Source organism: Psittacula echo (genome assembly GCF_963264785.1).
Source record: "Psittacula echo genome assembly, chromosome: 8".
NCBI lineage: Eukaryota > Metazoa > Chordata > Aves > Psittaciformes > Psittacidae > Psittacula > Psittacula echo.
In genome coordinates, this window is record NC_137744.1 from 24,426,489 (window position 1) to 24,441,055 (window position 14,567).

Genomic DNA, 14,567 nt, shown 5'->3' on the forward strand with positions numbered 1-14,567 from the left:
TGCATGGAAAAACTCTTTTGCTGTATTTTGCCAGGATGAAATCCACAGCCTTGGCCTCTGTTTTGGAGATGTGCCTTTCCCATTTCAATGCTTTTGCATTCCACAGCACTACTACTTGCATTTGAGGTTTGTCCTGCTGACTGCAGTCTCATTCAGCTCTCAGCAGGAATTGTTGTAGTATAGGAGTTGCTTTGGTTTAAGCTCCTTTCTCACTTCAAAATTGTAGTATTTCTTCATGGTCTCCTTGTGACTAAATTACTTTTCTCTGCCAGGTGGGAGGAATGTTTGACACAGTTCAACGCAGTACACAGCAGACAACTGAATGGGCTGTGCTTCTCCTGGACATCATCAGCAGTGGTACCGTGGACATGCAGTCAAACAAGTAACTTTCTGTCTGACTTCTGATCCATAACACTTCTCAAGTGAGGCAGTTGTTAGCATGCCCCCTTTTCTCATGTGAGCTAGCTGTCTCTCTAGATTATTTGTCAGAAGTACTGTGACAGCCGAAAGAGACTTCAGAGTAATAGCAGGCTACAACCTAGGTCATAGTATCCAAGTGCACTCTGACATATCTAGAGCAAAATTGGCTTTCCAGTTGCACAGAGGTAAGCAGGGGAGAGCTGTTTTTTGGAGAAGCTGAATGGATAGGCAGGAGACCAGCCTTGATCTGTGATACTGCACTTGACTCAAGTGTGAACACCCTGTGGTGAATAAGCAAAAGGAGGATTAGTGTGGGAGGTTAGTCTGAAGAGTGCTTGGCACTTCTGACTCATGGCAATCTAGTAATCTTTGGTGTTACTATGATGATAGAGGCTTTATATCTGCTGCTTGCTGGCTCTGACCTTTCTGCTCTCACCAACAGTGAACTCTTCACCACCGTGTTGGACATGCTGAGTGTTCTCATCAACGGCACCCTGGCTGCTGATATGTCTAGCATTTCTCAGGGCAGCATGGAGGAGAACAAGCGGGCATACATGAATCTTGTCAAGAAACTCAGGGTGAGGGACACCAACTTTGTATGGGAAGCAGTGTGTGATGTGTAGTGCTTGACAAGCTATGCAGATTTACCTGGGTCTCACAAGTGGCACTTGTCCTGTTGCTGCTGTTTAGATGAAGCAGTGAGGGTGACCCCAATGGCTGTGTAGGGCTGAAGGGTGAAAAGGTGCGAGGTAATGCAGGGTTGAAAGTTGACACCAAACAAGTGGCACAGATACGCTTTAGATGACTTCTCCTGAGCAATTATTCAAGTCTTCTCTATTCCACTTGTGCAGAAAGAGCTGGGGGACCGGCAATCTGACAGCCTGGAGAAGGTGCGACAGCTACTGCCGCTTCCCAAGCAGACCCGAGATGTCATCACCTGTGAACCTCAGGGATCCCTCATTGATACTAAAGGCAATAAAATAGCTGGATTTGACTCCATCTTCAAGAAGGAGGTTAGTGAAGCCTTTTTGTCTGCATCATAGCTCTTGAGTGCAGGTGTCACCTTGTCTTCTGATGCCTTGAGTCTACACAACTTGAGAGGCCTCTGTATGTAGCGCTTTGTTGCCTGTTGAGCTTGAAGTGACTAGCTGTACACAGACAAGTTGGCACACAACCATGTCCAAAAAGGGCAAAGCTGGGTGTTAAAGCTCAGTGATAAATGCTGCTATGGCCTTGTGTACCAGTGTGCAGAAGACTGGCAGAGATGGGATGAAGGAGACTGGCAGTTGTTGATGAAAGTCTTTAGAAATGACTGCATGTGGAAGAGCAGGGACCATTAATAAGGACTCAGGCTGTTTACTCAGACACATGGAGTAGAGCCTGAAGAAAGCATTGAGTTTCCTGTACCCTCATAGGAGAAACAACAGGGACTTGGAGGTTCTTGTCTCTTTTGCTTTAAAGGGTTTGCAAGTCTCTACAAAGCAGAAGATTTCTCCTTGGGATCTGTTTGAGGGCTTAAAGCACTCAGCCCCCCTTTCCTGGGGGTGGTTTGGGACAGTCCGGGTGGATCGCAAGGTGTCTAGGTTTGAGGAGCAGCAGAGGCTTCTTCTATACCACACGCACTTGAAACCCAAGCCCCGCAGTTACTACCTGGAGCCTTTGCCACTGCCTCCTGAAGAGGAAGAGCCTCCTACACCTGTGGCTTTAGAGCCGGAGAAGAAAGCAGCAGAACCAGCCAAGGCTGATAAAACAAGCTCCAATCCTGCCACCTCTACTGAAGAACGCAAGAAGAAACAGAGCAAAACCAAGAAACGCAACCAATCTGCCAGCAAAACCGAGGTAACTGACTGCCCAACAGCTATGGGCCTCCCCGTCTCCTAGTCACAGAGCACTCCTACAGAGCTCTCTTCCTGAGAAGTCTGAGAGTGGTGTAATGGTGAAGATGGGATGTGTTTCCTCTCAGCTGGGAGTGCTGGAACTCTGTCCCACTATCTCTAGCCTGCAGCAGAGGAGACATTTCCTTAATACCTGATGGGAGGGAAGAAGGCTGCCCAGTTCAGATAGCGTCCTGGGCTTCCTCCTGTGGACGTTGCAACCCTTTCATACTCCTCATCCATCTGTGAATTCCCAGTGAACACTGATCTTTTACTCCTTCTTTGTTCTTGCAGGATTTTGTCTTGGGCCCTAGCCGAGGGGTTTCATATGGAGTTGGTATGCCTACAGATCTCTTGCATCACCAGTCAGGAAGCACTATGTCAAGGCTGGCGTATGGGCAATCACCAGTGGGTCTCTATGCCCAGAATCAGCCTCTTCCAGCAGGTAGGTACACAGAAGAGGTGAGTGTATTGCACTTCTTTGGGAGCCTCTTGTAAGAACCACTTCTGTGAGATGGTCCTATGCAGGTCCCTCCACTTTCCCCTACATCTCCCTCTCACTTCTCTTGTCATGTGTCTAGTGATGAGCAGTCATTCTGGATCAGCAATAGCATGGACCTTGACAGCCTTTTTCTCTTCCTCTTGCAGGTGGCCCTCGCCTAGATACATCCTACAGACCTGTCCGCATGCCCCTGGGGAAACTAGTTCAAAGTCGTCCTCCCTATAGTGGTGTACTGCCTCCAGGGATGGGGAGCATGATGGGCATTGATCCTTCTTACAAGCCAGCAGTGTACAGACAGCAGCCTCCAGTGTCCCAGGGACAGATACTGAGGCAGCAGCTTCAAGCAAAGTTGGTAAGTCAGTGCTGTGCTCTTGCTGTTGCTAGACCCCACAGTACAGCAAGTGCAAGCTGTTTGGTTTGCTAGGGTTGCTGTCCCTCCTAGCCAGAGCTCTCAAACCCTGTCTGTTTCTGCCTGAAAAGTTGGTGTCTCCTCTGTCTTTTCTTCTGGTGCAGCACTGTGTGTATCACCTGCTTTGTGGGCCCATGTCACTAACATGGCGGAGGCTGTCACTGAGGTGCACAGGGGCATCTTTGGCAGTGAGAGGGGCACATCACATCCTGGCTATGGAGGAGTAGGGATGTTAGTGGCCTGTTTTTCCCAGGCTGGGGTGAGGCAGAAGTCATTAGCATTTGCATCCTGTGCAGCAGCCCCATACGTTTAGCAATGAAGCTATTTGCCTGGTTTGGTGGAAGCTGCCCAAAAGACAGCAGCAATGTCCTGCCCTTTGGAGATGTTGAGAAAAGTGTTTCTCTGTGGCCTTCCAGCAGGGCCAAGGCATAATGGGACAGCAGCCTGTGCGCCAGATGGCTCCAACCCCATCCTATGGAGCACTGCAGCCCTCCCAGGTAAAGTGGCAAAGTGGCAGTGACCACAGGTAAGACTGGCATCTGACTCCAGCACAGGGCAGCATCTTCATTTCTGCTACCAAATTCTCATTACTGAGCACCATGAATCTGAATCCCAGAGATGGGCAGCCTTGTAATAGTATTTGCAAGAGGCTGATGTCCTCTTGTCCCAGATCTCTTTTGTACCTTTGACCCCCATGACTGAAAAAGGCTTTTTGTTTCATTTCAGGGTTACACATCTTACGTCTCCCACATAGGCCTTCAGCAGCATCCCTCCCAGTCAGGCACAATGGTACCTCCTACCTACTCTGGCCAGCCCTACCAGAATTCCCATCCCAGCTCTAATCCTGCCCTGGTGGATCCTGTTAGACAGATGCAGCAGAGACCAAGTGGCTACGTACACCAGCAGGCTCCTGGCTATGGGCATACCTTGGGCAATACACAGAGGTACCTCCCACCCTACTGAATGTTAATAAGCTGTATTTCATCAGACAACCCTAACAACAATTCTTGAAGAGCCTGTTGTCTGTGCTGAGTTCACAGCATCTGAGTCCTTTGCACCCTCAGGGGGACATCTTTCTCTTGCTTTCAGTCCTGGAAAGAAATAGAGAGAGAGAGGATGAAATTTGGAGGTCCTAGTTGCAGGCAGGAGACAGTGTTAGCAGCCACAGAAAGAGATATTGGGAAGTATGAGAAAAATTACCTGAGAAAGTTATAGTCTTGGTTTTAATAACCAGCAGATCCACCATCAAAGGGCTAGATATGGAATTTCCACTGCTCCTGAGCAGGCATAAATCCAGCATGGAAACCATGCAGAAAAGGGGGACAAGGGCTGTTACTTAGGGCTTCTAGAAAAATAGGTTGGTTGAAACCCTTGAGAGGCCCTGATGTCTCTCACCTTTCTGCAGAGAGGCAGCATGGATTGCAAAAGGGGCTGTTTGGGCTGTCTTATTGATGGCAGAAGGTGGGTTTGGATTAAAGAAGCTGGTCACCTGTCAGCGTTTTACTCCATGAGCTTGTCCTTTTCTCTTGCAGGTTTCCTCACCAGTCAATACAGCAGGCCCCCATGATGAGTGGAATGAACCATTTGGGTCCCCAAGGAGTCCCCTCAGGAATTCGACCCAGCCAGATCCTGCCTGACCAGCAGCAGCAGCAGTACCTGAGGCAGCAGCAGCAGCAACAGCAGCAGCAGATGCTGAGGGTGAGTGGTTGCTGACAAGAGGAAGGCTGCTGGACCTGGAGGAGGCTTGCTCAGAGCTGCTTGCCTTTGTATCAGCGACACTCTGCTCTGCTCCTCTGAGTCAGGAGCGACGTCAACTCTGTTCAGGCCTGTCTGTAACAATTTGCTAGTTGGTTCGTCCTTCCTTAGAACTGGCCATCTGGGATGGAGACACATGCTGCACTGCCTTTTGCCAATCACCCAGCATGAGCCAAAGGGAAGTTATTAGCAGTAAAGGTCTGCTTAGTCTACTGTGGCCTGCAGCCACCTCTTCCTGCTCCAGCTGAACTAGTAAGGTTGTGCAGAAAGCTAGCTGTTCATGTTGCATGAGCTAGAAACAAAGTGAAAATGCCCTTGCCCGTACAAGACATAGAGTTGTTCCTTACAAGATCATTTTTAGGGCTATAGCTGCGTCTTCACAAGATCAAAATAAACACTGGTTGAAGTATTCAGTGGCAGGAAATCTGGTGTGAATCAGTCCTTGTACTGCACATCTAACAGTGGATGGTGAAAAACTGGTCTAAAGTGAGCTTTTTAGACCCAGCTCTAGCTTTGAAGAAGTTCAGAGGTATGTGTCAACAGACATGAGTATTCCGTGGACTTGCATTATGGTCTTACGAACATTACATGCTTATATGATGTACAACTATGAATACATTTCTTGGAGTTACAAAATGTATTGAACTGACAGAAACACAGAAATAGTTTGGTTAGTTGGTGAGTTGCAAGGTTCAGCAAACCTGTAGAATATGGGGAGACTTTACATGGCACAGAGTGCTAAGGCTTTGTGTTCTGAAAGGGACCTGCGTGAGACAATGGTTCCTGCAGAGAGCTGCAGTCCACAGTATTTGAGAATTGCTGCCTTGCACTGGACAAGAGACTGACCATAGGATGGTCAGCAGCTTTTAGTGCTTTTGATGAGTAGCACCACCTGACTATTCGCTTGGTTTCTTTAAGCATTCTCCATCAGTCATATTTAGGAAAAAACATGTCTCAGACAAATTGCTCACACTTCTCCTAGCTCAGTAACTTCATGCAAACCTTCAGCTTTTAGCTGACATCACTTGGATGCTTAAAAAAAAAAGTGGAGTGCCTGAAGTCTCCCCTGTTACTGGGTCTCCTGCTATGTTATCAGAGGCATACTAGATGTAGAGCAAACTCATGGTCTGTTCAAGGTTTGAACCTTACCCTTTTGAGCAAGTGGTTGAGACTGTACCTAGCATCCCCATGGTGGTTTTCTGTGATATCATTAGTGGTTTTCTAGATCTGCTAGAAATTCTCTGATCTAGAGTTCAAAACGACATTTGGCAGGTGGGAGAAATGTCTGAAAATTAGGAGAAATTTAAAACGCTGAGGAATAGTAGGTATATTCTGACTCCAAGTCCAACATGCTGAATATTCTTCTCACCATAAATAGTTCTGTCAACATCTAGGTTGGAAAACTGCATTCAGTTTTATCTTCATCCTTTTACTGAAGTGCAGCACTGGCTGGCATGAGGGGCAGAGAAGGGTGGCAGCAAGACAAATCGAGGAGTTGGGGAATGTGACTGAGGTGGAAAGGCTGAAATAGCTGGGCACTGAGCTGGAGGGGCAGAGACAAGAGGAGAGAGAAATCGCCAAAGTTCTTGTCTTCAAAAAAAAGCCAAAACCCCCCTTACTGTGCCTTGGCTGGAGGACAAGAAATGGTCTTCAGTCATAACACTGGAGAGTCAGGGTAGAGGTTAGGGAAAACAGTAGCAGAAGTAAGTGTGACCTGCAGTGGATTGTGTAGGGAGGTTATAGGAGCTCTGTTGCTGCCTCTGGAAAATTTTTGAGGGCAGGTCAGGCAAATACTCAGTGAAGCCACTATTGCTGATCTTACCTAGGAGGCAGGGGAGGAACCAGCCAACCTCCTGAGGTAGCTCTTAGTAGTTTTCTTATTTGGTTTCTTGTTTGCTGCTGGTCATTCCCCAGCTGACCAGTAGACTCGTAGCTCTCTTCCTGCTGTCTGTCAGTATCTAATCTTGCAGAAAAGCTTTACTTTACCATTCCTGTATTTCTTGCCATTTCTCAGCCCAGGGCAGGGTCCTAGTGAAATTTGTCTAATTTAGGTACCTGTAGAGAAACTGGTGTAAGAGGGTTGCGTTACTGCATGGAACATCCTTCCTCCTTCAGTCCTTCCTGTGCCCTGTTGCTGTGTGTATTGCCCAGACAGTTCCCTGATGATCCCTTTTCTTTTGTCTTCACAGCAGCAACAGCAGCAGCAACAACAGCAACAACAGCAGCAACAGCAGCAGCAGCAGCAACAGCCACAGCCACCCCAGCCGCAGCAGCAACCCCAGGTCTCCACAGTGCCTCAGCCACAGGCGCAGGGCCAGCCCCCAGGGCTGGGGATGCAGGCTCTTCCCCCCCAGCAGCCCATTGTGAGTGCTCACTCAGAGGCAGAGGGACATTTCTCAGGCTGAGAAAGTTGGGGCTGTTCAGCCTGGAGAAGAGAAGGCTGCGTGGAGACCTCATAGCAGCCTTCCAGTATCTGAAGGGGGCCTACAAGGATGCTGGGGAGGGACTATTCATCAGGGACCGTAGTGACAGGACAAGGGGTAACGGGTTCAAACTGAAACAGGGGAAGTTTAGATTGGATATAAGGAAGAAATTCTTTACTGTTAGGGTGGTGAGGCACTGGAATGGGTTGCCCAGGGAGGCTGTGAATGCTCCATCCTTGGCTGGTGTTCAAGGCCAGGTTGGATGAGGCCTTGGGTGACATGGTTTAGTGTGGGGTGTCCCTGCCCATGGCAGGGGGGTTGGAACTGGATGATCTTAAGGTCCTTTCCAACCCTAACTATTCTATGATTCTATGATTATATGATAGTCCAGCACAAAGCCAGCAGTGCTCCACCTGCATTCCCCCTTCCCCCTCCCCTGCACTTCCCAGTGCTCTGTGTGTGCCAGGCCTGGTGGTGTGGCTATAACAACACTTCTTTCTTTGCAGTTCCAGCGCCAGGGCCTTCAGCAGACACAGCAGCAGCAGCAGACAGCTGCTCTGGTTCGACAGCTCCAGCAGCAGCTTTCCAGTAAGCCTTAGTGTTCTTGATCCTGTTTCTTGTCTCCTCCCCACTGTTTTCTATTGTAGGTACCCTGGTGTAGAGAAGCAAGGCTAAGCCAGACTGTCCATCTGAGGCCACAAATGATGCTGACAGGGAGGTGACATCAGGACTTAGAGCTCCTGGCCGGAGGGGACACAGTAGCTGGGCAGGCAGTGCTTGCCAGCTTGTGAGCAACCTTCCAGATGCTCCTGCTGCTGCCTGCAGAGGGATGAGGGAGCTGAGCCTTTGTAGGGACTGCCACAGAGCTTGCCTGAAAGGAGCCAGTCTGGAGCTTTAAGGCATCCAGAGGTATTTCCTCTGCTGCTGATGACCTCCAAGTGGCACAAAGAGGCTGTAATCCTGGGGCACTCACTTAGTGGATGACCCAGAGATACTGTGTTCATGTTGTGATCATGACAAGACTCTTGGAGGCGGGGAGGGTGTTCTGGGAAGTCTTACTGCATGCTTGCTGTGTTTGCAGTGTTATGTGGGCCTCTGTGGCTGCCAGCACAGACAGGGTAGTGGCATAGATGGTGTTCAGTCTGGCACTGTACTCCTATAATCTGCATGGAACTATTGGCTGGGGAATCTAGAAACAGAACCCAGTGTCTGTGCTGTTCCCTTCTGAATGGCTTGCTGTTTTACTGTCACCTCGCCGGCTTTCCTGCCATAAAAATGATAGACATGCTATGAAAATGCCCAGAAATAGACTGCCAGGGGTTTTGCAGTGCATTAAGTATGAGGCTGTGCTAAATGTAATAATGGGGACTTGGAAATTGCGCTTATACTTGTTCCCTAATGAAAAATTTGTAGTCCTTGTGACCAAAAAAAAAAACCCTCCCCAAAGCAGCAGTTTTAAGTGCTGAGTTTCTCACTGGTCTGATTCACAAACCACAAGTCTGTGTGAGGATTCCAGCCAGGACATTCAAGTACAGCAAGACCTTATATAAGAATCCAAATGTATAATAGCAGAAGAGCCATATTTTTGTATGCTCTCTGTACAGCAAAGAGCTGGTTTACATGGGCCATGTATCAGCATGCAGCTTCCATGCTTCCTCAATGGGTTTGCATCAGTTCCATCTGGAGTTCCTATTTGTAGTGTCTGGGATGGGGTGAAAAGCAGGACATAAACCAAGAACAGCCTGTAGGAGGGGCACAAGAATACTTTGGCCCCAGGACTGACTCTGTTAGGAGACTCCAGGGTATCTCTGAATGTGCTGTTGTCCAGCAGGGTTGAGAAGGAGAGCAGGCTAACCAGGTTACACTGGTCTCCTTTTACTTAATCTGACTTAGGATCAAGCATGCTGATGAGGTTTCAGGAAAGAATGGCAGAGTTCCATTGTAATGGGACAGTACTCGAGTGTCCTGTGAGCACTGTATATCACAAAACATCAGTCCCAGCAGTCTGGAAGTTCATGATGTTCTTGAACACAACTTTACCATGTTTCCTGCCCTTTATGTGCTATCTGGAAGTCCTTTAGCATTTGTACTGAGATACTGACAGGGGGCCAGGATGGTTGTTTCTGAAACCTTCACTGGCTTTGGTTTCTGGGTGTGCCTCAGAATGGGTGTTTGACACTGGCTGAGCAGTTATATGCCTGCAGGTGCTGTGGAATCTTACAGGCTAGTTTTTCTTTCCAAATCAGAAAGAACTTATCCTCAGACTGACCCTCCCAGCTTGCTGCCACCTCTCAGGGTTTTGTGATGGTGCACCAAGTCCACCACAAGGGATAGGGAGATTTGCTTCTGGAGGAGCTTCAGCATCAGGACTGGCACATTATCTGTGTCTTCCTCAAGGAATGTGGGTCTTGACTCAAGGCTCAGAGAAATGAGCAGAATAGAAAGTGCCATAAAGGTCATACTTCATGCCTGTGACGTGCTTGTCATTCTGTGCTGGTGGTGTGGGGAGAGGGATCTCTTTCCTGAACCAGATCTTGTGACTGTCTGTCTTGACCTCAACAGATACACAGACACAGCAGAACAACAACCCGTTTGGACGCTACTGATCCGTGGCACTTCAGCCTGATCCAGGAGACAGATGTCACTGTGGACTGCACACAGCCTCTCCAGCCTGACCCACAAGCTGGGGCTGGCCCAACCTTTGTCCTTTGGCCAGTGCTGCTGCTGCCTGTCTCACAGGAAGGTGCCAGGAAGATGGTTTTGTTGTACAGAAAAAGTGTTTTTACTATCCAATTTCTACAGATGTTTATGGAGATCCCTTGTGGCTCATAGTCTCCCTCCTTACTTTAGTTTCAGTTTTTACTCAGTTTTTAGTATTTTTGTTAAAATAATGATTAAGACATTGTAAAATTTTGTATTTTATTTATACCAGATGAACCCTGTACTGCAGACATTCTTGGATGAATACAGAGAGCTTACTTTGCAAAAGAAGTGTGTATTCAGAACCTGCCTTTCCTCCTCAGCACTCCACCCAGTACAGCCCCGCAGCACCTCTACACATGGTCTCTTTTCCCCAGTAGAACTAATGTATGCCTTTTCAGCTTTTGTGAATGGCTAAATAGTTTGGCTTGGGAAAGAAAGCCCTTCTTCCCTGTTTGCTTCGTGAGCTGGCGTTCACGTGCTTGCAAGGCTTTGCATTTTCCAGAGGTTTACTGATAGCATGTTCCACCAGGACAGAGGTACAAAGCAAAGAGGGACTTGCATTGCAGGGTAATCCTGAGCCCTGACAAGCCCAGCTTCCCAGGCACAGCAGGTACTGAGGCTCAGGTTGGTACCTCTGCAGTCCAGGAGGAGCTGCAGACCAAATGTGCTCACAGTACTTTTTTCACAGCACAGTTTTGCTAATAAGCACCAAAGCTTCTCTCTTCACTCCTTCCTGACAGCCAGTGCTTTGTCTGGATGGGTAACATGCTGCATTCTCAACTTTTGACCTGGCTAATGCAGCATGCTGGCATGGAGTCGTATCTCTCTCTCTATAGCAGCCTGCTCTAGCTTAGTGCTCTCTGTTCCTGCTGTGTGTTGCAACCTGGAAACCACCATCACTAGCACCTTTCTTCTCTCTTTGGTTCTTCCTCAGCAATTTGCTTATGGACCATTTGACCTGTGGTTCTCCTGGTAGCTTTTCTTGATCAGTGTTGTCTTCTGTCCCATCTGTGTGGGATAGGGTGAGGTTCACAGGGACTTACAGAAAAATTACCCTTGATCTTAATCTGAGGGCACATAACAGTTTTGTAGGGTAGGCCACAGCAAGAAGGCAAGTTTAGGGAGTGGAGAGGAAGGAGGGATGCAGAGGCTCTAGCCCTCAAACCCATGTGCTGGCAGATGTGCCTCTGTCTGCTGCCCCAAGCACTGGATCTGTTCATCTCACACTGCATGTCCCCTGTAGGCTCCTGCCACCTCATTGCAGGTGAGGTAGAAGATGTTGCTGGCCAGGCCTGATGGAGGTGGGCACTCTTCCCTGTTCAGGAGGTGGGTGCAGGGCTGCTTCCTCTGTGCATCCCTGCTTGTCCGCTTCCATAAGGATCAGGCTGGGGAGCATCCAGGAGCTGGCTGTGAGGTCCCCTCACACCCCAGGGGAAGCGTGGGCAAGGGGCTTCGCTTTTCTGCAGCCTGTGTGGGCTCTGGAGGAGGGCTGGTCTGGGCAGGAGTGCCTGGGCCAGCAGAGCCCACTCTGGGCAAGCTGGGCACTGGCTTTGGCCAGAACAAGCCCGTTTTCCTGGTGTGTGCAGCCGAGGCTTGCAGCTCCGTCCTTGCCAGCCCTGGGAGGCAGCTGGGTCTGCGCCAAGTGGCATCTGCATCCACACGGTGTCTGCATCCATGCAGTGACAGAGGTGGGAGGAGGAGGGTTCTGCAGGCAGCAGCCAGCACCAGAGTGGGGTGGCAGGAGGCAGCATCGCTCTCGGCAGGGATGCTGGAGAGAACGGAGTCAGGTGCTGCCCTCCTGCTTTGTGTCTGGTGAAAGCAACCCAGGCCTGCTCAGCCTCCCTTGGGGAAAGGGGATGATTTGTCCCTTCCTGAGGCTGGGTGCCGATGTGGGATGAGCAGGACTCCAGAGCTCCGTTGTGGTGGCAGACCCAGGGCTCTCAGTCTCCAAGAGCCTCTGGCTGCCAGAGGTTTCCAGGGGGTGCAGGAGGCTGCAGCGTGCTGTGGGACTGGGCACCCCGGGAGCTGTGTTCTACCCATGCTGGCTGCATGCCTCGGAGCCGCTGTTGCTGTGCTGCACATTAGCACTGAGCAGCTGCAGCTTACAGCAGGTCTGACGGCTTCTAGCCCTGCTCCTCCTCTAAATGGTGCTTGTGAAAGAGCCGGAGGCGATCGGGGGCGGGGGTTCATTAGATGCTGCCCATTGAATAATGCGAGCAGCTGCCCTGCTGTGGCCGCTGGTCCGGGGTGGCAGTGTTTGGTGCTGGTTCCCCGGGATGGAGAGGCAGCCCCAAGGGGTGCCTCGGCAGGGTCCATAAGCAGCGTGGGTCCAGCACACGGGAAGAAGCCCGAGGTTGCACAAGGGCTTGGCACAGTGGGGTGATGGGGAGACAGGAGCAGGCTGTGTCCCACGCACTCCCCCACCCACTCTGCCAGTGCCCAGTGCCCCCACTGTGGTGCCCATGGTACACAATGACCCTGTCCTGGGCTGCTTTTGCCTGGCAGTGGAATAGAGGGAGCCTGGCCTGCTGTGGGGCAGCTCTGCACCAGTCCAGAGGCCCCTTCAAGATGCTTCTCAGGGCTGATGAACCCTGGTGGGCACTAAGCAGGGTTGTGCATCCATCCCACACGGTGCTGGACCACGTTGCCTGCTCAAGGGCGTACAGAGTTGGCAGTGTGCTCACCCTGGGTGTAACAGGCCAGCAACTGGTCAAGCTGCCACCCACGGTCCCTGGAAGAGAGTGTGGAACAGGAAAGCTTGGACCTGTTCTGCAGCAGGTAGAAGGTGCTGGGGCCGCTGAAGCACAACCAGAGCAGGGTGCCGGGGATGTCCCTGCGGCTGGGATGCTCAGCAGCTCAGTGCGTGTGCTGGGGGCACACAGGAGCACTGGAATAGGTGCCTGCCCTCTGCATGCTGCCACATGAGCAACTTAAACGGGAAGCAGCGGCTGCTCTGCAGAGCCTGGGTAGGGTCTGGGTTGCAGCTCTACCAGCAGGAGCGAGGCAGAGCTCAGCTCCCCTTGTCGGGATCGGAAGACGTGGAGGTGTCTGCTGGTAACTGCATGTCCTCTTTGATCAGGCATCGCAGCTGCCTCTGTCCTGGATACAGCAGAGAGATGCAGAGACCAGACGCATCCAGCAGGACTCAGATCCGTGCCCTGTTTCAAATGATCTCTAATCCCATCAGGCAGCACTGGAGCAGAGGTAGCCCCCCATGGGCAGAGGCAGGCTGGAGGAGAGGCGGCTCCTGCCAGTAGGCTCTGAGCAAGCGGAAGACATTCCGCACAGGGAAAAGGGAAACGACCAAAGGTGCTGGGTCTTGCTGCACCGTGCTGCTGGGGCCTGTGGGGCTGTGGCTGCTGAGCCCACAGCCCTGTGCGTGGCGGGGGGGGGCAGGCACCTTTGCCTGGCCCCAGGGCTGAGGCTGGGCTGGGCCATCCCTTGCTGGGATCTGGCCAATCCTCTCTAAAACAGCTAGGACCTGCAGAGCAGTGGTAGAGGCTGGGGCTGCTCCCCTGGCATGGGTCTGGAAGCTGTGGGATGCTGCGGGTGCAGGCAGGTGCGCCTGGGCTACAGAGCCTGGAACTATGTGGGACGGGGGGGCAGGACCCATGCAGAGAAGAGGGGGAGGGTACCGGCTGCAGCGCGGCAGGATTCTGGGTTCCTGTGGTGGTGCAGGATGCAAGTGGTGTGGGATGGCGGTGTGGAGATGCCCGCGGTGCTGCAGGATGCGGGGGCAGCAGAGGTTGCCGGCGTGGGGATGCTCCCGCAGACGGGGTCGTTCGCCAGGGATACAGCGCGCCCCTGGGTGTGCGGGTGTCCGGTCGGGGCGGGGGGGTCACGGTGGCCGGAGGGTGCCCGGGAGGTGCGGCGCCAGGGCCGCCGGCAGCGAAGGGGTGCCGCGGCACGGCCCCGCCCCCGCCGGCCCCCGCGTGCACGCGCCGCGCGCTCCCGCTGCCGAGGCCGGCCGGACCGAGAGGGGCGCGGAGCAGCCGCTGCCGCCACCGGCATGGCCCAGCCCCGGCAGCTCCGGCGGTGAGTGCTCCAGGGCCGGCCCGGCCCGCACCGCGGTGGCTCCGGCGGGGGGAAGTGGCCGGCCCCGGGGCGCGGTGGTCTGGGAGCGGCCGCCGCGGAGGTGATGGGGCTCCAGGGAGGACGGGTGGCCGCGGGCCGGTGCCGATGTGGGGGCGTCGGGAGCCGGGCCGGGCGTCGGGGCGGGAGTTACCGGGTGGTGCCGAGCGCGGCGGCGGGTACCGGCGGGGGTTAACGGGGCCGGATGAGCGGCCGCGGCGAGCCGGCGGGTTGCCATGGCGACGAGCTGAAAAGGGGATTGTGCGCCCGCCTCGGCTGCGCGGCCCCGGCCCGGCGCGGCCCCGGCTGGCCACGTTCCCTGCGGAGCAGCCGCTGTCCCAGCTCCGGTGTTCCCGCTCCGGCGCCGTGCGGGGTGCCGGTGGGGGTGGTTATTTGGGGTGCAAGGATGC

The 14,567-nt window shown here is 52.4% G+C and overlaps 1 protein-coding gene across 6 annotated transcripts in view; it reads left to right on the forward strand.

Annotated features, from left to right (window-relative positions):
• Positions 1–10,352, forward strand: part of MED12 (mediator complex subunit 12) — a 35,893-nt gene extending 25,541 nt beyond the window's left edge. For 2 of the 6 annotated variants that reach the window (XM_080624967.1, XM_080624969.1), the window contains 12 exons: positions 273–382; positions 863–998; positions 1,272–1,433; positions 1,882–2,259; positions 2,589–2,739; positions 2,943–3,148; positions 3,622–3,702; positions 3,932–4,149; positions 4,738–4,903; positions 7,159–7,323; positions 7,890–7,971; positions 9,946–10,352. In XM_080624967.1, the coding sequence (XP_080481093.1) occupies positions 273–382; positions 863–998; positions 1,272–1,433; positions 1,882–2,259; positions 2,589–2,739; positions 2,943–3,148; positions 3,622–3,702; positions 3,932–4,149; positions 4,738–4,903; positions 7,159–7,323; positions 7,890–7,971; positions 9,946–9,989 (1,899 nt within the window). In that variant the 3' untranslated portion in view covers positions 9,990–10,352. Of the gene's footprint in view, positions 1–272; positions 383–862; positions 999–1,271; positions 1,434–1,881; positions 2,260–2,588; positions 2,740–2,942; positions 3,149–3,621; positions 3,703–3,931; positions 4,150–4,737; positions 4,904–7,149; positions 7,324–7,889; positions 7,972–9,945 lie in introns of all 6 variants that reach the window. The other 4 variants (XM_080624965.1, XM_080624968.1, XM_080624966.1 and 1 more) reach the window with 3 other exon arrangements.
• The last annotated feature ends 4,215 nt before the right edge of the window (positions 10,353–14,567 follow it).